The sequence below is a fragment of the Hydra vulgaris genome, chromosome 03, assembly GCF_038396675.1.
Source record: "Hydra vulgaris chromosome 03, alternate assembly HydraT2T_AEP".
NCBI lineage: Eukaryota > Metazoa > Cnidaria > Hydrozoa > Anthoathecata > Hydridae > Hydra > Hydra vulgaris.
The window spans coordinates 3,095,132-3,120,168 of NC_088922.1; the positions used below are offsets into that span (position 1 = coordinate 3,095,132).

The window sequence follows — 25,037 nt, forward strand, 5'->3', positions numbered from 1 at the left end:
TTTTGTCATGATATAATAATCAATAAAATAATCGATTCACCGTTTATACACATTTTTAAAGAAAATTATCCTAATTGAAATGACGTGTTTTTTTATATAAAAACTACTAATGATTTTGCTTCACATTATGTAGTGAAGTCACGCGTTAACTCGCCATTCTCAAGAGATTTTGAATCACATGAAGGTTTATCTTTCGTCATATCTTTTGATATGTTTTCAATAACGCTGGAAAGGTACTCGGGCAAAGCCTTGAAAGGAGTTTGGCTAGGCGTAAAAAAGTGATCACTGCGTCTAGCAAGCAGCCGAAGTGCTCTCCATTGAAAATTAGGTTGTTTGACCAACTTATATTCATCTTCAATCCCTGCATTAGGATCTGCTTGCTCAATAGCTTTTTCAAAGAAATCTTTTAAATTCGGCAGAAATTTAAGTCGAGATTCTACTTTTGCAGAAGCTAAATTATCTAAATTAAATTTTCAAATATATTCGCACAAATTATTAATATAGTATCAAGTCAATATTATAACGTATTTGGAGTAAAAAAAAAAAGAAGTTAAAATACGAGGTTTAAGTTGAAAAATATTTTTTTAAAGTTGAATAATTGCCCAATCAAAACTGAGTTAATGGCATAACTTTAACTGTGAACAGTGGGAACATTCCATTGAAATAGGTGACTAAAAATATAATCGTTGCACTTATGTGGACTTTTGCCTTAATTAAGTAAAATAGAGACTATAGATTATATAAAATAAATAACATTTTTTTTGTTTAACCAGCTCATAGGCGCAGTGAAGATGGAGTGAGAAGGATGGGGGAGGGGGGGGGGAGAGAGGAAAAGATGCAGATGAGCACTGGGGGCACCAATTGGACTTTTCATATATGGTACTTTTGGGCATTGTCCAAAAAATGGACTATTTCCAAAATATAAAATATTATTATGTTAATGCTTAAGTCAAAGTATAATATTTTGCAAAGACATTATACTTTTTTATCTTATATTAAACTCAAATTCAGTGAAAGGTTTTAACTTTTATTAAATAATCTTTTATTCTTTGAAAGTTATGATCATGTAAAGTTTACAATCCCCTAATTTTGGGGAGGATGAAAACTTTATACAGTTATATCTTTTGAACTTTAACAGATTATCATATGTCTTTAACAATTTTTTATTTATATCATTGTATTATTTACCAATATTTTTTTGGATCAATTGGAGCTTTGCAAATTTTTGCAACAATAATGTTATATAATTAAATAGATCTTCATCAATTTCTAAAATTTTGCTTAGTAATAGAGGATAAGAAAATGCTTGTAGGCATAAATTTTTGGTTTTACTAGTTCCTGATCCACCAGCTCTTGGCTTATCAACTCGAACTGAATTCTTCAAACATCTTGTCATGAATAATTTTTTTTTCTCAATAAATATTGGATATAGTGGTAAAATGCCATAGCAAAATGCCTGCCCATCTGTAACAAATCAATCCTTAAAGATTTTAAGATTGCTCATCACGTTAGGTTTGGCATGAGAAATTGGACAACACTTTATCAAAGAAATGTACGCGGTGAACTCAGATTATTCTCATCAATTATTGAAGGGAAAAAACTATAGTTTATCAAAACATACGTAAATCCTGGAAGATTTAACAGGATATAAATTAGGAATTTTATTTTCAATTTCCTCCTTAATTTTAATTAAACCTCCTAAATCTCCTTATTTTCCTTTATATACTCCGACATAGTTGGTCTAAAAAATATAATACTCTGAGACATTACGTTATTCCATAAAATATTATTTGAATCTGAATGTACATTTAGTCAAAGGGGTGACCTTGCTGTGATAAATAGATCCGAATCTTGAAGATTATTTTGATTGGAATTATTAAAACACTGATAGTATATTTAGTCCATACCCAAACTATTAATTAGTATTAGCTCATCAAAGCTTTTTTTTTCTATCTTCTAAATGCTTTAAAATTTTGTTTTCTTGCAGTTTCACAAGTCTCTCGCATGTGTAAACCATAAGGTCCTGTGGTTTAACTTTAGTCTTTGTTTCAGTAACTTCAACATTTTTAAAGGTGAGTACTCATTTTTTATTTCAGAAATTGCTCAATAAGATGGAAATCTGCATGGTGCTTCTCTATGAGTATTTACACAAACACTTTGAAAGTTTGATTTCCAAAAAGTATTCAAAAACTTCTTCAGACGCCATTTTCTCTCGCAACATGGTTAGCTCAATGTAAAGCAATAATGATTTATAACGCCTCTTTGTAACCACACCAAGTAATTTGACTAAATTAAATGCGCCTTAAAAGATGTGCAACATAGCAATTTTAATATTTTACAGCTGTTGATGAAAGTAGCATCCAAGAGCTACTGTTGATGAAAGTAGCATCCAAGAGCTACAACAGAGTTCAAAAAACCTTACTACCAGCTAGCCTCAGAACCATTAAACTGAACTTTAGAGTTGTACCCTTATTAAGAGATAACAGAAAGAGTAATATAGCTATTAGCAATAAGGTACAAACAAAAACTAATTAATAGAGTCAAGAAGATTTAGTGTTTATTGTCTTATGGAGGAAACAATATAGTAGATTTACATCTATGTTAACCTATTAAATGAAGAGGTGCAAGACAGGTCAATATAAATTTTCTGTCAACCTCTAAAGTCTTTGCCTAGAAGGCCTTGTACAAGACAGTAACTAGATGCTGGTAAAATCTGCCCAGGATAAGTATTTTTATTGAGTCATTATCTTTACTCAACCATAAATCCGAAGGCAGTAGATATTTTAAATAGAGTTAACTTTTGCTTAAAAAAGTGAATCCTACAAGTAAACTAGAAAAGAAAAAAGGTTAAAAATTACTGTAAATTGTTAATGGAACATATTACTGGAAAAAGTTGTTAAAACATAACTGGAACATATTAATGAAACATATTGTCGAAACAAAATGTTAGAACATATTACTGAATACTAGTAGGGTTTATTACTGATACTGGTAGGTACAATACACCAGTATGGAAGCTGTACTTCAAAAAGACAGACAGAAAAAAAAGTTTGAAGAAGAGCTAAAAACTCGTAACTGAAATTAAAGACCTACCATATCAAACAAGGCTACAAATACTTGGTTTTGACACCTTTATATAGAAGAAAAAGAAAAAAACTAATTCATTATTGAAAAATTGAAAAAGTATTCAACAAAGTCTAGTACATCTAACCAAATAGAAAAGCTGCATTAAGCTACCAACATGTTTCAACAGGTGAGACAAAAAAAAGAAATATTCCAGATTGGAACATATTGTTAAACATAATCATTTTAAGCAACACTATTTAATATTATTAAAAACATATAGAATAAATACATCAACAAATGAGTAAGCAAGCAATTGGCTAGTATAACAAGGTTTAGAGAGTTCCACAGATGAATAAAACTGTCGTTATATTAAAATATAGAGTGTGGAAATGTTAATCAGAAAAAAGTTGAAGACCATTTTCAAAACGAACCCTTAAGATTGTAAAGGCTGTAAAGTTCCAGCTGACCAGGAACCTGGTACAGTCAATGCGGCAGATGGCAAAGGACATTAACATGTCAGAGGGAACAATAATAAACTTCATAAAATATGAGATTGGGGGTAGATTTTTAATCAGAACAGCTCGGGTAAAATTCTAACCCCAATAACTAAAAATAATTGAGCTATTAGAGATGCGACGTGTTTTTTGGTCATCTTTTTGGAAAAAAAACACAGGAGTCCATTTTTTTGTTTCCTTTGGGAAACATTTGATTCATTAATTAAACTACTAAATTTAACTTTAGTGGCAATATCTTAATTCATAAATTTAATTTCAGATTTAAATAGGTCAACTAATACTGAAATTCTTTCTTTTTGGTATGCTTAAAGATTAACAGGGTTGGAGCAGTTCTGTATAAAAATTTTCTTAGATAACTTTATCTTCCTCAACTTTATCTTAATTAATTAAAGAAAAAAAAAAGGAGTTATAGAGCAAGGAAACGGTTGACAGAAGACTTATAAAGTTAAAGGTTGTATGAATCAGGAAAACATGAAGATGGGAGAGAGTTTCAAAGAATTGAAATGCTGGGAAAAAAACTAGACGAATAAAACTTTTAGGAGCATGCAGGGGCAGATACAGTAAACGAATGAAACCTAGATAGTTGTACCCACTCAGTTAGAGTTTTTTGTAAAAAATATTGTAAGCATTGTTGGACCCACTCAGATAGTGGGTCCAGCTACATTTACAATGCATTTTTGGATCTTGTCTAGAAGAGAAAGAGCATCATTGGAAGATTCAGCCCATGTATTCCATACAGGGATTAATAAGAGATTTGTGGTAGAGGTAGCGAATGGAATCAGGAGTAAGAAAATGGTTAGCAAGATAAAAAGAAGCAACCTTAGCGGATGCTAATTTAGCAATCGATTGTATATATGGTTTACACGAAAAGTCAATAGTAAACCATAATCCAAAAAGAAGTAAAGAAGGGGACTCAGTGAGAGGGTTCTAATATAGGAATGTTGACAGTATTGTGATAGTTGTTTGCAGTAAATAACTGAGTTTTGTTGGAGTTAAAATTTACAAGCCACGGAGCCTATTTTTATTACAGAAGTGAGATCAGATTCAAGATCACCTGTCTGTTCTATACATGTTCGATCAAAAAGAGAAGACTTTTTGTTAAGACAGAAGTATAAAGTTGAGTTGTCAGCAAAAAGAGGCACTTTAGATATGAGGTTATCTGAAAGATCATTAATGTAGATAAGAAACAAAACAGGACCAAGGATAGAACCTTGAGGTACCCCAGAATCTACTGGAAATGTAGAATAGTGTAGGCCTTTGAGGATTACTTTAATAAAGCAGTTAGAAGGAAACCATTTGATAATCTCAAAAACGTTCCCAGATAGACCATATAAAACAAGCTTACGGAGAAGACCAGCATGCCAAACTTTGTCAAAAGCTTTTTATATATATATATACAACATGACAAATAAACATTCCCATACAGTAGGTCTAGATATATAACTAACTTATAGCTAACTTAATTTTATATTAAAAAGTTAAATTGGTGTTTATACATGTAATTGTCCTTTTAATGACATTTACTATTTTTAATGATTATACAGTAGAATAAAGGAAAACTATTTCAAAACTTATGCCAAAAAAAACTAAAAAATTGCTTAAAAAAAGCAGAAAAACACCAAAAAAAAAAAGCTAAAAAAAAGCTAAAAAAAAAAAAAAAAAAAAAATTAACCTAAAACTAACTATATTACAATTATTACTTCATTCATTTTTAAATTTATTCAGGTGGATCTATTTTGATTTTTAATTTGTGAGAGGCTATTAAATGATCTTTCTGCCTCAGCAACGGTAACTGGAAGACAACAGAATATGCGTAACATAATAGTTAAATTTGGAAACAACTTATTGATTTCTAATTTACGAATTTCGTTTAGTAAATTCAATTTATAGCAATAAAATTAGCCGTGTAGAAAGACTTCAAATGCAAAATTTCATCAACTACACCTTTTCAAGATGTAATTGAGAACTTGAAAGTTGTAATTAAGAAACGTAAGATGTAATTTAGAACATGAAAAATATAATTAAGAAACGTAAGATGTGATTGAGAAGATAAAAGTAATTAAGAAAAGTATATAGAAAACAAAGTTCTTTGTATTTTGAATTTTGTAGTCCTAATATACTTTGTAATTTAAGGCTGGAAATAATAATACAATATCAATAAAATATAAAAAGTTATGAAAAAGGCATTTGAGGTTTAGGCGGTAACCTGAAAAATCCTATTGGGTGTCAATTAAAACTTTCTTTAGTTTTTGTTTGTTAAAAATTTAATTGAGATTTCAGATGAATAATAAATAAAACACTCATGTTTGATCTACCATCAAATCCTTGGCCTCTACAATCATTCAAATCAAGTTGATGTCCTATTAGGGTGTTCAAAATCATAACTGTAATTGCTTCCCCTGTTTTTAAGTTGCAATCAACAAAATTTAGGAATCTCTCATATAAATGAAAAAGATTTGTTTTTTTGTTGAGCCCTACGAAACGAATAATGAATGTACATTTTTCCAAATGGGATACATTAGGTGTTGCATCAACATAGTATTTAGATATCTCTTCTAAAATGTTTTTAACCACTAATGTTCCACAAAGGGCAAGAAATTTGTTTTGAATTTGAGGAGACAAATAGTTCACTTGCAATTTCTTTTTGTCACTTTGAGACTCTTTCACTTTTTCTAGATGATTTTTGAGCAAAGAATTATATTTACTGATCAACTCTAGTATTCCTAAAAAATTTCCATTATTAGTATCACCAATTAAGTGGCTTTCTCCTTGAAAAGTTAAACCTAGCTAGGAACAAAATTACGTCTAGAAAACGTTTCAATACATTGAACTTGGTGAATTAACAATAGTATTGTTACTTAGTTTCAATAAAGATAGATTTCGACTTTTCCATGTCAAGTAACAACTTTTATAATTAGCAGATTTTTCATGTTCTGGAATTCTTCCATACAATTGATGATATCATTTGTCATTATTCCATCCTTGTTCTTTTGCCATCTTTGAGCGTTGATTGTCCAATAGATCACAAAAAATTCGGCAAGAATAACAAAATAAGGATTGCATAATTTTACTCTCCACTAGCCAATCTCGATTAACCAACTCATTATTGCTTAATTTGTAATTTAAAACGTAACTCGGAAATTTTAAACCAGTTTTGTCCTCAGGAAGTTCAGATTCAGAAGGGAATTTTCTGGGACCTTTCAAAATGGTTTCTTCCAGAAGCTTTAAATCACTCTTTTTAAAATAACCGATGTCAAAAAACAGCAAAGAATCTTCGGCATCCATTGTAGTGAAATTTTAAATTTCATAATTTCGATTGTTTCCAGTCCCTTCAATCTCTGGCAAATCTAAGGAATTTGAATTTTCTTCAATTGGTTTATCTCATTCATTCTTCTCTAGATCTACAAATTCATCTGACATTTGACTGGTTATATCATTCAATTGTCTTGTCTTAGATGGACTTTCCATGGAAGAATGAAGTTGATGTTGAACAGTTGTGAAACCAAGACTTTCCAAATTTCGTTTTCCTTTTTCTGATTCTTGTTGCTTTAATTTTGCTTGTTTCCATTTCTGAACTCTGGATTTATGTTGAAAATTCATCCTCTAAACTTTATATTAATTGAAGGGCTTATTGTGAAACAATGACAAGCCACAAAAACAAATATTTGAGAAAAATGACATTTAAGTTCTATTTAAATCTATAAAATCAGTGCTTACAGTAAGATGATTTTATAATTATAGTTCCAATTTTAAGAATTATGCCTTAATATCTTTTTGGCATATACTATTTATGATTATAGAAATGATAATAACTCATTTTTAAAAAAAGTGTCGCTTGTCATTGTTTCACAATAAGCCCTTCAATTGATTATTTCATTGAAATATAAATATATAAATTTAATGGCATCAAAATTAAGCTCAAAACTTACTGAATAAAATTAAAAAAATCATAAAATAATTATTTTTCTGAAAAAAATGATTTCTCCTATTTTTTTAGATCTTTAGTGCCAAAACCAAATCGTTCTTAAAGGGCCAAAAACAAAATCATTTTTAAAGGGCCCGAAACAAAGTAGTTTTTAAGGGGCCTAAAACAATATTGTTTTTAAGTTGCCCTAAAAAAAAAACTGTCACTAAGGGGCCCGAAATAATAAAAAGTTATGAAATATGTCGATTTATTGATTATAATTTTTATCTTTCCTAAGTTATCCACTAAACCCAGGCCCCCCAAAGGCCCAGGCCCTGTAAATTTACAGCCATAACCACAACCAACAACACCATCAACGCCTTCACAAATAGCACCAGCAACTTTATCAACAGCATCTTAACTACCATCAGTCATGAAGTCTCAATGAGATTCAGAAGAAATACAATTGGTGAGCCAAGTAATTGAAGAGAATCTCAAAAGGTAACTGCAAATAAGAAATCGAGATCAGAAGCTCAAAACGGGACTCAAAGTTGTAGTCATAGGTAATTGTGTCACAGAATCATTGATTTTTGAACAAGAAAAGGCAACAAAGGAATATTCAGAAGCCAAAAAGCAAGCCAAAAACTAAAACCAAATAACAAAGCAAAGAAAAGTGACGCTTGACAGTGAAAAAGATAAAAAAGTTGACCACGTAAATGAGAAAATTTAAAAGAGAAAAAATGCAGCTAAGCAAACTGTAAAAGCCCTTCAATTGCTCAACAACTGATCAGCAAAAACTTTAGTTGCAATGTGAGAAAAGCTCTTGTTAAAAATAGGTTTGTGAAAAATATTGACCCAAAAAAAATACAGTAGAATTTTATTGTTCAGTAAAATGTAGAAAACAAAAGTTTTTGAACAATTTCTTATGTATTATAGTTTTTTAACTAAATTTTTTTTTTGTTTAAAGTTACATGATGACTTTAAAACTCTATTTTTAGTTAACTAAAGTTTTTTTTTTTACTTTTCTAGTATTGTTAGATTGTTATTATTTAACTGATTGTAGATGTGCTTCAAAGATTTAAAAAAAGTGGCAAAATTACTGCAACAAGATTTTATTGGGCTAATTTTGCTACCCCATTTTTTCTGTTCCTATTAATAGCAAAACTTCTTTTTTTCTTTAAATTTTGAATTAAAAAAAAAAATTAATTACTATATAAAAATTTTTAATTTCCGTTTTTGGTTCTCAAGTTTATTAAGTTTATTAAATTTGGTTTTTAAGTTTATTAAATTTAAATTTCAAGTTTATTAAGTTTATTTAATTTAAAGAATTGATGGCAAATTACCCATTTAACTCTCAGACCTTGTTATGAGATTTTGCTGCATAAAGGAACGTAAATGTAACTTTACTCAATATACATATTATATACATATTTATATTACTAAAAGTTAAATTACATTAGTTGCGTATTTTAAAGTTCTGTATTGTAATTAAATTTAATTTGAAACCATGCTAAAAGTCATTTAAAGTGTAAATATATTTAAATGAAACAATATTGTTATAACAAAAAAATATTTATGAAATTTATAGTTGTTTAAAAAAAAAAATCCTAATATCTTAATAAACTTATACTTCTTATTTATTTCTTAAAACAGAAATTGTCAGAAAACTTAAGGAAATTTTAAACCAGTTTTGTCCTCAGGAAGTTCAGATTCAGAAGGGAATTTTCTGGGACCTTTCAAAATGGTTTCTTCCAGAAGCTTTGAATCACTCTTTTTAAAATAACCGATGTCAAAAAACAACAAAGAATCTTCGGCATCCATTGTAGTGAAATTTTAAATTTCATAATTTCGATTGTTTCCAGTCCCTTCAATCTCTGGCAAATCTAAGGAATTTGAATTTTCTTCAATTGGTTTATCTCATTCATTCTTCTCTAGATCTACAAATTCATCTGACATCTGACAATTTGTCACAAGTCAAGTTTTCTCACAATTTTTTTTCTTTTACTACTCATTTAACTAGTTAATCATTTCGATATTCATCCTATGATCTAATCATTTCTAATCGATATTCATCCTATGATCTAATCATTTCTAATCGATATTCATCCTATGATCTAATCATTTCTTATCGATATTCATCCTATGATCTAATCATTTCTAATCGATATTCATCCTATGATCTAATCATTTCTAATCGATATTCATCCTATGATCTAATCATTTCTAATCGATATTCATCCTATGATCTAATCATTTCTAATCGATATTCATCCTATGATCTAATCATTTCTAATCGATATTCATCCTATGATCTAATCATTTCTAATCGATATTCATCCTATGATCTAATCATTTCTAATCGATATTCATCCTATGATCTAAAAAATGAATTAAGAAAAACTTTTGTTAAAAGATAATTTTAAAGCTAAAAAAATCATCTTTTCACAAATTTGTTATATACTACTAAAAATTCTCTAAAATTTTTTTGCCTGCAGACTCAATTATTGTTTACCCAGCAATGCATTTATATACAGTTATATATAAGCATTAAGCACTTTAGTAACCGGATGAAAAAAATCTATTGATTTGAAACTATAAATAAATAAAAAAAATAGTTGAATGTAAAGCAAATATAAAAAAGTTAAATTAAAGTTGATAAAGTAATTTTTTCTTTAACATAGTTTAGAAATTTTTAAAATTAAAAAATAAATCTTAAAATGGATCATTTTAAATTAAAAAATAAATTTAAATTAAATTGAAAAAAAAATTTAAACCAAATTTAATGAAACAAATTAAATTTTATTAATATTTGATAATGATAAAATAAATCTAAATAAATTCAATTATAATAAAATAAATCTAAAAATTTTTTTAAACGGAGAGTAGAAAAAAAGTATGTTTTGTTTTTTCAAAAAAAAAAAAAAATGTTTACAATTGCATTGAAAATGTTTTTTACAACACTTAATTGCTTAATGTTTAATGCTTAAATGGCTTATATATATCCAAAAAATCTTACCTGGATTAAGATTCCATAGTCGAGTTAATTCTAAAGTTCCCATGTTGATTTTTTTACTCTGATTCAACACAAAATCGTCACCAATTGATCGTTTTGCTTTTTTTGGAACTACTTCTGTTTCAGTACTAGGCTTTATTTTAGCAAAACTGGGACAACCTTCATTCTTCCAATTTATCCAATTTTCCTCTCTACTCAAAATATGCTTTATGGTTTCACAAAACTTTTTGCCATCAGGTGGAGTTTCACAAATAGAATTGTATACAATATCAGTGGTTTCATTAATCCAGTTTGTTTGGGTATCATTCAGTACCTGATTAGGGGCTTTAAATTTACTTGTTCCAGACAGGTATTGAAATAGAATAAGAACCTGGACCAAAAAATTTCTCCGAAAATTGCTGTCATTTAATTGAAAATTAAAAAGTTTTTCATTAGTTAAGTATTTTGCAAAATAGTTGTTTGCAGTTTGCTTTATTTGATCAACATCAATTGGCACGTCAATTGATTTTCTTTTGCGTACATTAAATTCCAGCTTGAAACTTGTAAAGATTTTGAGAACCTAAACATATATATACATATACATATATATATATATATATATATATATATATATATATATATATATATATATATATATATATATATATATGAGCAATTCCACGTAAAAGAGGGAAAAAAAAATTCACGGCGGCATATAAAAACTTCATTAAATTTATTTTCCAACTATTTAAGAATACTTTTAAGAAAAAAATTTATTAAAAAAATTATCTTATCATACTATAACATACTTTTAAAGTTGTAAGAGTTATATAAGCATTTTTTGACGTTTATATGTAGTCATGTTGTGAAGCATTGAAAAGTTTCAGTGCTGTTTTTTTAACTATTACTAAGTTTGACTAGAAGGCAAAATTAAACATTATGCATAATATTTTCTATAAAAATGAACTCTAACTAGGTCAAAAAGAAGAGCATATTAATGAAAACAAGACGTTACAACCGTCACAAAAAAAACTCGAAAAGCTTTTTCTATACCTTGTATCAAACTTTTTAAAACTACAACCATGGTAAAAGTAAAGATAATCATACATATTTTATCATTGTTTCAAAAAAAAAACATTAGAGTGCTTTAGATCACCATTTCAACATGTTACTAAGTACGTTATGACCATCACGATGTTTGTTTTTCCACAACAACTTCTTGACTTATAAAAAAAAATTTAAGTGCGAACGATTTAATTTATTTCAAACGATTTACATCATTTAAACCAAGTTATAATATAAATTAATTTTATTTTATTGTTTAATTTGCAGTTTGTTTATTCATTATATTACTAAACTTGTTAAAGTTTTTTTTGAAACTATGAGTAACTAATTTCAAAAAATTGATGTAAATAATTTAAAAAAAAAATAAAAACTTTTAACAAAAAGGCAATTTTTTAAGATTAATTGTTGTTTATAGTTTACTCTGCAACGTTTTTGTTCAATGGATTTCGTGGTTGTTTTTTTTATTAACATCATTTCGCTGGTTTTTTAAAATTAAATAATGGAGCATATATCACAAACAGCAGCTGTTATATTTAATAACATATTTAAAATGCCAAAATCAGATGCTGAAAGATCGAAAGTTAATAGAGCAAGAATCAGAAAAGCTTTGTTAGAAAAAGAAAGAAAGAGAAGTTATCTAAGGCGGCAGTTATTGACACCGAGAAAAGAAAACAAACCAAAAAATCAAGCGAAGGTTCGCAACCAAAGGCTAAAAATGAAAAAAAAAACTTGATTTCAATACTAACGTCAGTCTAAATTCAACACAAGATAGTTCTTATAATTGCAAATCATCAATGAGAAAGGCATTAAACAAATATTTATTATGTTAACATATTTTTAAATATAATTGCTTACACATAATTTGGGTTCTTTTATATCAAATAACATTTTTAGGACAAAACAGGCTCTTCCAAAGTCGAACTATTGTAGAGCAGTTGGGTGCTGAATATGGCCTATGCACTACTAAAGAAACACATCAAGTTCACTTCACATCAGAAGAAATTGAAAAAGTAAAAGTATTTCATAAAAGAGAAGATATATCAGTTATGTCTCCTGGAAGAAAAGATTGTATGAAAATTGACGGAGAAAAAGTTCACAAGCGCTACTTAGTTATGAATTTAAAGGAGCTGCATCAACTGTACTGTGAGGAGTTCTAGCAAAACAATTAAACTGAGTAAGTTTTGTGAATTAAGGTCTACATACATTCTTACGTACAAAGATACACCACTTGCGGTAGTGGTGTAGTGGTAAAGCGCTCGCTTTATAAGCGAGAGGTTCCAAGTTCAATCCCCACCATGTCCCTGGTAGTACCGCGCTCAACTTGTTTCTCTGCGCAGCGGCCTTGTTCGTCAAGATTCCTGTTTCAGAGTTATAGAGTTGAGAGAGGGTTATAACCACTATTAAGTAGCCTCCTCATCATGTAGTGGCCTTCTCGGCCTTGAGGAGGTGAATAACAAAAAAAATAAAAAATAAAAAAAAAATTGAAACACGTGGTTGTATTTATCACAGTAATTTTACTTATTTGTGTGCTGCTTTGGCAAGTAAAACAGCTTTTCCATTGTATTGCAATAAATTTAGGTAAGAGAAAACATGCGGTAGTGGTGTAGTGGTAAGAGCGCTCGCTTTGTAAGCGAGAGGTTCGGAGTTTGACTCCCACCACGTCCCTGGAAGTACCACGCCCAACTTAGTTTCTCCGCGCAGCGGCCTTTCTCGGCAAGGTTCGTGTTTCGGAGTTTAAGAGTTGAGAGAGGGTTGCACCAGAAATAACAACTAAAAAAAAAAAGGTTAGAAAATTATGTATTGTGCAAGCCCCCAACGTACCAATGTTGGATAATGAAATGTTCATTGTGCTGTGATAGTAAACTATTGAAAGTTTCTTTGCCTGAAAACGGAGACATGGATACCTTAATCACCTATAGTTGGTGGATTAAAGAAGATCATCGCTGTGTACTCAGTCAACATAAAAAAAACATAAAAGGTATTTTTTAAAAATTTCCTCGACTATTTGCCAGAGTTTACTGAGCATCATCTTACTAAAATGCACCAGTCTGAGCAATACCGCAGTCAAAAAGAAAATCTCAAACCAGACCAGATTTTGATACACTTTGATGCGCAAGCTGCTTATTGGTCGCAGTCAATTATACCTTGTTTACAGTTGTAATCTATTGTTACCAATTAGAGCCAAAATCAGTTGTAATCATATCTGACGATAATGATAAACAAAACACACCACTACTACATACTTAAGCTAAATATTTGACCTCTATTGCATTGATTATATTAAAAAAGTTATATTATGGAGTGATGGTCAATGCACTCAATTCAAAAACAGATACATGGCCAAATTCATACAACATTGCTCTGTGAAATATCATTTTCTAAGTATAGAATGGAACATTTTTGCTACCTCTCACGGTAAAGGAGCAATTGATGGAGCAGGAGGGTCATTAAAGCAATTTGTTTGGAACAGCATAAAATCTCATGAAGTGGTCGTCTTAAATGCTAAAGACTCTCTCTTAGCATTAAATGGGTGCAAAACTTATGTTAGACTTATCAACACAGATGATATTAATCTAAGGTGGGCCTTAAAAGCTGATAAAATAGAAGAAGCGAAAGCCATTACAAATATTACCAAAATGCATTTCTGGCAAGTAAAAAACGGAAAGTTTTTGGTTTCGAAATTCTCTAATATTTTGTAATGGGGTTGCAGAACAATTTTAAAATTTATATATTAGTAAAAAAAATTTGTCAAATGTTACGACCGTCACTTGTGTGGAATTGCCCACATATAAATATCTATCTATCTATCTATCTATCTATCTATCTATCTATCTATATATATATATATATATATATATACATTCACGCGCACACATACACACGTTATTAACAAATTAATAATTATCAATTTCAAGTATTAAGGAACGAGAACCCCTTTCCCAGCCAAATTTAATCTTCTTTTAAAACCTGGCCTCTAGCAAAAAACTTTTGTTAGCCTTTAACAGTACTCAATTGCAGATATAAATAAATATATAAATTTTTGTATCACTATATATGTATATAAGGGTGTCCATTCTCTAAGGACCAAAAAGGTCTTTTCCCATACTCAAAGGCTATAAAAAATTAAAAACCTATTTTTTTCATTTAGAAGTGATATCTGTAAAAAAGTCTCAAAAAAACTATATAAGGGTATAGAAATATATAAAGGGTGGCCCATTCTCTAAGGACCAAAAAGGTCCTTTCCCATACTCTATGGCTATAAAAAATTAAAAACCTATTTTTTTCATTTAGAAGTGATATCTGTAAAAAAGTCTCAAAAAAACTATATAAGGGTATAGAAATATATAAAGGGTGGCCCATTCTCTAAGGACCAAAAAGGTCCTTTCCCATACTCTATGGCTATAAAAAATTAAAAACCTATTTTTTTCATTTAGAAGTGATATCTGTAAAAAAGTCTCAAAAAAACTCAAAAAAAAAAACAAACTATATTTTTCATTTAAAAGTGGTATCTGTAAAACTTCATTTTTTGCATCTTTGAGGGAAAAAAACTTTTTGGTAGTAGAATCTTACTGAACTGGTAGTTTCGGAACACTACCAGTTTAGTAAGCTCTATTGACTTTATAAAAAATGGTAGCTTTGGTTTCCCTATATGAAACTGCTTGGGGACATCACTTGACCAGCACCTCTAACTTCTTATTCTTTACCTTCTCTGCTACATTGTCATTAGCTAGGACCAGTATAACTAAATATTCTGATAAGAACCTAGCATGTCACTGCATGCTGATAAGAAGAGCCTGTCCTAGTTTTGGGTAGTATATTAATATATCATATTTCAAAATATGACTTAAAGGCAATCAAGCCATTTGAAGTTGACTTGCTCACCATATAGGCTTTTAAGAACCAGGGTCATTAGCATAAAGAAATAAATAATGCCACTGTCTTTACCATCTTCTTCTCTTCCTCATTTATCACTCGGGCTACCTTCTAAGTCATGTGTAGGGTCAGCAAGTATAGAGCATCTACCATGAATCTTAAAAAGAAATTATCATTATAAAATATATAAAACAATATTGAAAATGTTCTCTCTACTTAAAATAAATATATATATATATAAATAGTTAAGGTATACTACCACTTATATTACACTTTCACTGTACCTGGGTTCATGACTCCAAGTTCCAACTTAATAAAAATGAAACCGTGGTATATCTTCTCTTAAATAGAAGACAACTAGTTAAGAGCTTCTTCTGTTAAATGTCTTTGTGGTTAGTGGCTTCTTACAAAACTCAAAGGCATCTCTTGCAATGTTGTACAGGGATGATCCAATCTGTAGCTCATTCCAATTAAACCTGATCTCCTTTATCTTTTTTACCTTTTCCTTGCTTCTTGCTCTTTTTACTTGACCAGGCTTTCTGCAGTCTTATATATATAAGGGCTTCAATAATTAGAGTTGTATAACAACATGTGTTGCCAGCAGAGAAAATAGAAAAAGGAAACATTGAGAAAATTTGTGAGAATAGAAATGGTGGCAACAAATACTCCAGTATTGGGAGCAATGGTATCACAACATGCCTCCTTATGAAATCTTCCTACATCTCGGAATCCTAGTTTAGATTTCCTAGACAAATGAGTTTGCAATACTTAGTATGGAGCTTCAAAATGAAGCTCCATACTAAGTATAGCAAAAAACCAGAACCAGAAATGATGGGTTCTCCAAAACCAACATCAATTACAAAAACAGTAAAACATCTATGGTTGGGATCTTTACATAATCCACTCTTGCAGTTAAGATCTTTGCCTGGAAAACTTTGAACACTACAACATGCTTAGTAGATTTAAACTTTATAGACCTTGGAGATTTGACAAACTGTATATATCTAAGTATATTTCTGATGTTGGAGAGATAGCTCATACGCAACTCATTGATAGCATACTTTAGAAGAAAAGGTAGCCTTCTGGGATTAGACTGTATCTTTCTCTTTTCTCCTATACTTGTGGCTTTCTTGCGAAGATGATTCATTTAAGAAAATACTATGAAATATTAAACTATATAACATACATTCATTTATTTATTTCATTATCTCTTCATCGCCTCAAAAATTTCGAAAATGTGTAACGAAAACTAAGTAATTAAAATTACCTTTTTAATTGACCAACAGTTGGCATGCTTCTTTCAATAAAAATAATGCTTATAAACTTATAAAGGTTCAGATTTGTTGAAAATAAAATTTGTCATAAATAAAATTTGTAAATAATATATATAAATATAAATAAAATTTGTTAAAAAAAAAAGCAAACGACAAGTATATTGTTGAGCCTTACTCTCAATTACATGTTTTTTGCATAATATAAGCACAGTTCTATTAACACCGAAAGTCTCATTCTTATTTGATGCATGAAAACCATTTAATAAATTTGTTGTGTTATTTTGTGCTAAAGAAAAACATGTATCAGAAGAAAGTTTTTTGTCTTTCTTACAAACATAAAAGAAAACCAACACTTTCATAAGTTTAAGGTTTTTTGTTAGCATCTTAAAACTTCTGGTGTAAGCATGCCCAAACCTGTTTCAAAAATAAATATGCTTATAAAAACATACATCAGACTAATAATATTCAACTTGGCATAATAAACTTAATAATAATAAAAAAAAAGATAAGAAAAAATTTCTTCAGCAACTAAACCAAAATTGACATTTTTTCAAAAATATCAATAATGTTAAGCTTTACAGATATCACTTTTTGACAAATGGTTTTTTTTCATTGATTTTTAACCTCAAGGGACTTCAGAGAATGGGAAAAACTTGAGAGGTATCCTTGGGAAAAAAAAGTATGTTTCTGGGACACCTTAATGTATACCTAAGTTTTTCTATATACAGTTGGTGCAGATAGAGCATTTTTTTGATGTTTGAGATTGCTAATTTCCAGATATGAAGCAAACTTAAAAAATTTATGTTTATCTTAAGTCAGATAAGGATAATTTACAAAAAGTCGAGATAAGTGGAAATTGAGAAAAAAAGCCCATAAATTTTTGCTGTACCTGCCTTAAATGTGAGAGCAACAAGCTGATAAAATTTTATTACTATTTTTAACTAAGTTTATAACTAATTCACAAATTTTAAAATTCATTCAATAACCTTTTAGTATTCACAAATTATGAACATATAAAGTTTAAACTCCCGTGAATTTGAGACGTTACAAATTTTATAAGCCATAATTTTTGAGCACTAAGAGATTATTTTGCGAAACTTAATTAAGAATAGTAAAAATATATTTTAGGGGTTGTCCATAAATTAAGTCACACAATTTTCAACTGCTTCCCCCTCCCCCTATCAAAATTTTTTAATAATTTAGTAACAAGTCCCGTAGGAGATGTCACAAAACCACTAACCCCCGCCCCCTTTAGAGTGTGACAATTTTTGGACAGCACCTTATCAACTTGTTGCTCTCAGGCATGTGTACAAAAATTTTAAAGAAAGGTTTTTTTTTTAAATTCTAATTCACTCTCAACAAGGCTGCAGGCAACCACTATTAATTTGGGAAAAAAAACTAAAAAAAAAAAAGGAGTTATAAAGCAAGGAAACGGTTGACAGAAGACTTAAAAAGTTAAAAGTTGTATAAATCAAGAAAACTTGAAGATGGGGAGAGAGTTACAAAGAATTGAAATGCTGGGGAAAAAACTAGACGAACAAAACATTTTAGAGGGTACAAGGACAGATACAGTCAAAGAATGAGACTTTGCTGAATGAGTCAAGCGAGAATGAGTTTTAGTTGATGGAACTAAAGACAATAGCTCTTTTGAGCAGCAACCATGATAGAGTTTGTAGAAAAGAGAAAGAGATGTAACTTTAACACGATGGGAAAGAGGCTCAAGCTTAGCAGTGCGGATCCAACTATGTTTACAATGCATTTTTGGACCTTGTCTAGAAAAGAAAGTGCATCATTAGAAGAACCAGTCCAAATATGACAGCAGTATTCCATACAGGGACAAATAAGAGATTTGTAGAAGTAGAAAATAGAATTAGGAGAGAATGGCAAGCACAATATAGAGAAGCAATCTTAGCAAATGCTAATTTAGTAATCGACTGTATATACGGTTTCCAAGAAAGGTCAGTAGTAAATAATAATCAATGAAGACATAAAAAAGAGGAGTCAGGGAGATGGTTAAGAACTGATTTTTGTTGGAGTTAAAATTTACAACCCACTCTGAGCCTTAATCTGTTACAGAAGTGAGATCAGATTCAAGATCAGCTGCCTGTTCTATGCAATCGAAAAATGAAGACTTTTGTCAATATAGGAGTATAAAGTTGAGTCATCAGTAAAAAGAGCTACTTTAGATGCTATGTTGTTTGAAAGATCATTAATGTAGATAGGAAACATAACAGGACCAAGGATAGTACCTTGAGGTACCCCAAAAGTTAATGAAAATGAAGAAGAGTGTTGGCCTTTAAGGATGACTTTAATAAAGTGGTAAGAAAGAAAGATTCGATAATCCCAAAAGCTTTGCCAGATACACCATATGAAACAAGTTTATCAAGAAGACCATCATGCCAAACATTATCAAAAGCTTTAGATATGTCAAGAGCAATAGCCCTAGCCTCACCGCCTTTATCTAATGCATGATTAAATCTTTCAGTCACAGCAGTTAGCAAGTCAGCCATAGAGTGAAAGAAAACTGTATTGATTGTCTGACTAGGTAATTTGACTCAAGATGGGATGTGGAAAATTTGTTTATTAAAGACCTTGCTAATAACAGAAAGAAGACCAGACGATAATTGGGGGGGGGGGGGTGAGTCAGAAAGTTCACTGAAGTTTTTGAAAATGGAACAACAGATGCCAATTTCTTGCAGGCAGGAAAACAAGACTTGGTCAAGAACTTATTAAATAGTTTGGAGAGAATTAAAGAGAGTTCTGGAGAACAATTTTGCAAGACAGGAATGTTGTCTGGACCACAAGTTGTAAAAGAGTTTAATTGAGCTGGAGTATTTGAATGTTTAACAATGGGTTTACCTATTTAATTGGAATGGAAGGAAGAGAATGGCCAAAAGCTTCGAGAGTCCAGTTAGAAGAAAAGTTCTTTGCAAATAGTTCTGCCTTATCCTTAGGAGAGGTAAAAAGATCAGCCCCATGAACAAGAGATGGAATGTTTGACCTACCCTTGTTAAAAACGCTGTTCAAGATTTTCCGAAAGTCTCTAGAGCCTAACTTCTGAGATAAGATACGAGAATTAGTGAACTGAGAATAATGGAGCTTAACATCTGACAGCACCTTTTTACGATTTCTTTCGATAACAAATAGCTGTTTGTTCTCAAAAGATTTGTTCAAAAGATTATTAGATATGGTGAAAACCATTGAGTATGAGGCTTGACTTAGAACTGACAAGAAGGAATAAAAGCTTTTATTCCTGCCTGAATCCAGGAGGTTACGTAGGTGGCGCATTTTTCAGCTAAGAAGAAAAAGACATCAACCCAAGGACCGTCACAAAGACAACCACAAAAAGAATTCCAGTAAACTTAAGGGTAATAGTAAGTAGTGTAATGATAGGGTGAGTCTGAAAAAGAAGTACGAGATAAAAGACTTAAAAAGATAATTGCAGGGTCAGAACCACCTAAAGGAGAAAAAGGAGAAACTATACACAAACTAGGATTAGAGACAAGAAATAGGAGTGAAGGTAAATGATTATAGCTGTCAGGAAAACGAGTCACAAAGTTAACTGTCTGAGTAAGAGATTAAGAAACGCAGAAGTTAAAGGCTTTATAGGAATAGCAGAATTTAGATTAGACCCATTAAGAAAAAGCAAGTCTGGTAACTTTTGGATGAGGTAAGATTCAATTGATGGAAGATTGGTTTGCAGACCACAAATATTAGTAAAAGATGTATTAAAACAGTTAGGTGGAAGGGATGGTTTTTTATATTTAATATTTTGGGTTACTTTTGGTAAAATTTAATTTCAAAGTGAACTTGACTCATTGATAGATAGAGCACGGCCTCCTAAGCAATAAGCTATGCAATTTTCTCAGTCTTGTTAATTAACTTTAAGTTGTAACACAGTTTGCTACAACTTAAAGTTAATTAACAAGACTTGTTAATTAACTTTAAGTTGTAACACTCCTTATGTGGCCTTGACAATGCGCACCAAAAACATTAACAGGGACACCACCCATGCGCAACATAGCACTGTTAATAATCTGATTTTTTTTTCAACTATTCAAGGGATCAGCCTCTCTAAGAGCTACCACAGGGTCGAGAAACCTTACTACCAGTGGCTTCAGAAGCATTAAACTGAGTTTACTCTCATTAAAAAAGCAGTACCCTCATTAGGATATAACAAGAAGAGTTACATAGCCACTATCAAAGAGGCACAAGCAAAAACCTATAAGAAAAGTCATGAAGATCCAGCAATTATCATCCTAGGAAGGAAACAATATAACACAGGTGTACATCTACACCAGTCTAACAGATGAAGAAGGGGTTTGAGGCTGGTTAGCAGAAATATTCTGCTTACCCCTAAAGTCTTTGCCTAGGAGAGACAGTATTACAAGACAGTATCTGGATCCAGTTAACATCTGTCAAAATGAGTAATTTTATTGAGATACCATATCTAGCTTTTACTCAATCAAGAGCCCCAAGGCAGGGGACTTTTAGCTGGATGCAGTTAACATCTGCCCAAGATGAGTATTTTTATCGAAGACACCATTCAAACTTTATTCAACCAAGAGCCCCAAGGTAGGGGATTTTTAGCCTTTGCCTAAAAAAGTACACTTTACAAGGCAGTAGGGCATGGGGCAAGTAGTACTAAGTTACATACTACCAGTAGCAGGGTGATTGTGATGATTCTGAACTTGACCTGACCTAGAGTAATCAAAAGGCGCTACTTCCTGCAAATAGTATCTTGGTATTGACATTAATATTGGGCATGATATTTTAAAAATCCATTAGGAAAAATATTACATCTAACAAAATACTAGAGATAAGGGTGAGTGTAGGTTTTATAGTTGGAGTTTATAGTTAGTTAATGAGCTCACACTGCATCAAAACAGATTTAAATATTTAAACATAATACATACATACACAAAGTAATTTACGGGTGAGCCAACAGCGCGTCAGAGGTTCAGACAGAACACAAACATACAGATAGCAACTTTTGGGTGAGTCAACACCATGCCAGAGGTTTAAACACAACACAAACATACATATAAAGTAGATTAAAGGTGAGCTAAAACAGTAACTAAGGCACCTCCAACTATATAAAAAACACAAAAAAAAAAAAAATTTTTATGTGTATATTTCTATAGGCATACCCTATAGTACTGATGACAGGAAGCAAACTCCCTCCAGCCTTTAGAAAGCGACTGGTTATTCCCAGTCTCTAATCATTGCAATTTTTTACAAAGCATCCTTATTCGACATAAGAATAATTATTGCAACTTTGTCAGAAGTGAATTAGTTTAAAAAAATATAAATATATATGCCAGTATTTAATAATAGTAATGCTTAAACTTAATTAAGTATACTTAAAAAAAAACACACAAAAAAACAAAGAGTTTTTTTAACTTTTATTAAAAATTAAAAAATAAATAACAATTAATAATTAATAATAATAAAGAAATATGATTGTTTTATAAAATTTTCGATTTGGTTATATAAGTATTTGGTTAAATTAGTGTAGCATTAAATATACCAGAACTGTGCCAAAATCTTGTATTTTACAAAACAAGGTTCTTGCGAATAAATTAACTACTGCATATCTGGACAAATAAGAGAAAGAGAGAGAATAAATAGCAGAGGCACAAGTTTTATGAAACAAATCAATAATACCTTTATGTTAAACAAATTTACAAGAACTAAGATTAGCTTTCAATTCTATTCAAACTTTTTCAAGCTTTTAAACGAAATAATTATGCTTAAAAAAAAAAAAAAAAATTACAAAAAATTATCCACAACCCTGGTTAGACATTACCTAAACAAACTGATCATAGAAAGAAAGGCCATAACTTTATGGATAAAATCACACATTTTTTTAAACTATGATGATGTTATTGGTAAAGGCACAGATGAGATATTTAAAACTAGATCAACTTTTTGGATTAAAAACTGGATCAACTTTTATAATGATCTGCCAGATAAGGCATAGCTTATTCAATGCTAAATAAGCTATGCTTCAATGAGTCATGGTACAGACATGTCCTAAAAAATTAATGCTAAGCAATTTTTATTAAAACAATAACTAGAAATGCAAAACAATTTGGGCACCATGGTGTCTATTTTAAAATCTACTTTTACACCAGGTGTAATTTTACACCAGGTAAGTTTTACACCAGGTGTAATTTTACACCAGGTCTATCTACACCAAATGTCTATTTTAAAATCTACTTTTTTAAAACAATTAGTCTCCAGGTTAGATTTAAAAAATAAAACTGTATTGCCGTATAAATTTTGCTACAGATTTTTTGCCAAAATCAACCATTCTCATTAATGTTGAAAATAAAATATTGCAGAATCAATATCTACTGAAGTATCCAATTAAGTGATTAATATAGTTAAGATGACTTAGACTTAAGATTTTCAGATAAAAATATGTGTCAATAACTTGTTTAAACAAGAATCAATTGTTAGAAATATTTTATTTTTTTGTTGTGCTGTCTAAAAAATTCATTAATTCTCAATGGATACTTGAAAATTGAAATATCCATTAAGAATTAACTAATTTTTCAGACAACACAATGTATATTGTACATACATACACACATGTATGTATGCATGCATGTATGTATGTATGTATGTATGTATGTATGTATGTATGTATGTATGTATGTATATATGTATGTATGTATATATGTATGTTTGTATGTACACACATGTACTCTCGAGTTCTTAATAAAAGATTGGGGGGGGGGATGCTTATTAGTTTTTGGAAAATTTTCCCACCCACTTTAAGCTTATTAAGACCCATTTGGTACTTTTACTTGTTGTCAACAAAAACTTTTTATCTCAAAACTAAATAAAAAACCAGTGAAAATTGGCCTTAAAAATTAGAAAATAATTCTTTTATTCACTGATAAAAACAAAAACTTTCAGTATAAACAGGTTTTAAAAATTGCTAACCTAGTAAATCTTAATATGTTGAAAATGAGTGTTTTTTTATTTCTCACCAAAATATAAAACTTATATCAATATATTAAATCCTATTGAAATTACGAAAAACCAGCTGTTAGAAAATGCACATTTGACTGCAAGCCACACTAGAATTAAATAGTTTTGAGCATATTTTGCAAAAAAGATTAGTTCATATTTATAAGCTGAAATTAAAAAAAAAAACTTATATTGTAATATAAAAAAATCCCTCTCGCCTCCTTTGTATTAAGGACTTGAGAAATTTAACAAGTTGCATCAGGTTCATAATTCTGAATCATTAACAAAATATTATACTAAAGTTAATACTTCACCTCTGAAATATTGGTATTTATTAGATTCCAACCTTCTTTGGTGTAACACTTTGAAGGATTAACAAAATAGTCTTGTAAAGTCCAAAATTTTATGTAAAGATTATAATCAACTGGATTGTTTACTAACTCTCTATCCTCTACTGAATCATTTGGTTGAATTTCATCAAAATCTAACTTTTCTGTTTTAAAAAGTGTCACATTTTCAAGATGAAAATTACTCATTAAATTTAATGCAGATTTTTCTTCAACAGGAAAAAGTTGAGCAAGAAAAAGTTGAATTCTTCCACAAAATACCGTATTTTGTGATTTTGACAATCTACGTAACATATCATTGCACATTCTTAACAAATGATTTTTTCCTGTACTAAAAAATGGTTCTGCATTCCATATTGAAACATTTTTCTCAATGTATTTGAACATTTTTTCACAATCACACAACGTCATTGTGTCAAATATATCACTAAGCAACAAAATAGGAAGATTTTTTGTACAAAACTGTTCTTTTGCATGAATAATGACATAATCTAAAAGCTCTTCATACTGAGATATGCACTTATCCATTTCCTTCTCAGAAATATCATTTTTATCGCTATGGTGGAGATGATTATTACTAGCATATAAAATTTTACCTAAGGTTACTCGAAACGCTTGATCAGTAGCAAGCCTACAATCATTTTCAACTCCTTCATATTTTAAAAATAACTTCGAAATTGCTTCTGTTGTATATGGTTTGCTTTTAATAGAAATACAATCTATAACTTCATTTTGCATTGATAAGAAATCGAAATTATGACTATCAATAGAAACTACCATTTTGGAGAATTCAGAAATGATTAATCATTATGTTAATTTGTATCATAAATATTGAAAGCAAACTTGCATTCTCAATATTTAGTTTAGTCAGAGTAGAAACATGGAAAATGAAATGAAAAGCTCCGAGATTGATTGTCCTTCGCGTCCGCTCACGGGAACTTACTAACGGCTCATAGCTTGACGGGAATACCATGTTCACACTAGCGACTCTTAACTATTAGTCAGTTTTGTTATATATTT

General features: G+C 30.1%; 1 protein-coding gene across 1 annotated transcript; it reads right to left on the minus strand.

The window, feature by feature from the left end:
• Positions 1 to 24,950, minus strand: LOC100209197 (THO complex subunit 1). The gene is made up of 3 exons (XM_065792066.1): positions 23,985 to 24,950; positions 10,502 to 11,057; positions 1 to 460 (listed from the first exon to the last, which is right to left on the minus strand). The coding sequence occupies exons 1-3, from the start codon at positions 24,795 to 24,797 to the stop codon at positions 126 to 128; spliced, it is 1,704 nt and encodes a 567-aa protein (XP_065648138.1). The 5' UTR covers positions 24,798 to 24,950; the 3' UTR covers positions 1 to 125.
• Positions 24,951 to 25,037: the final 87 nt, after the last annotated feature.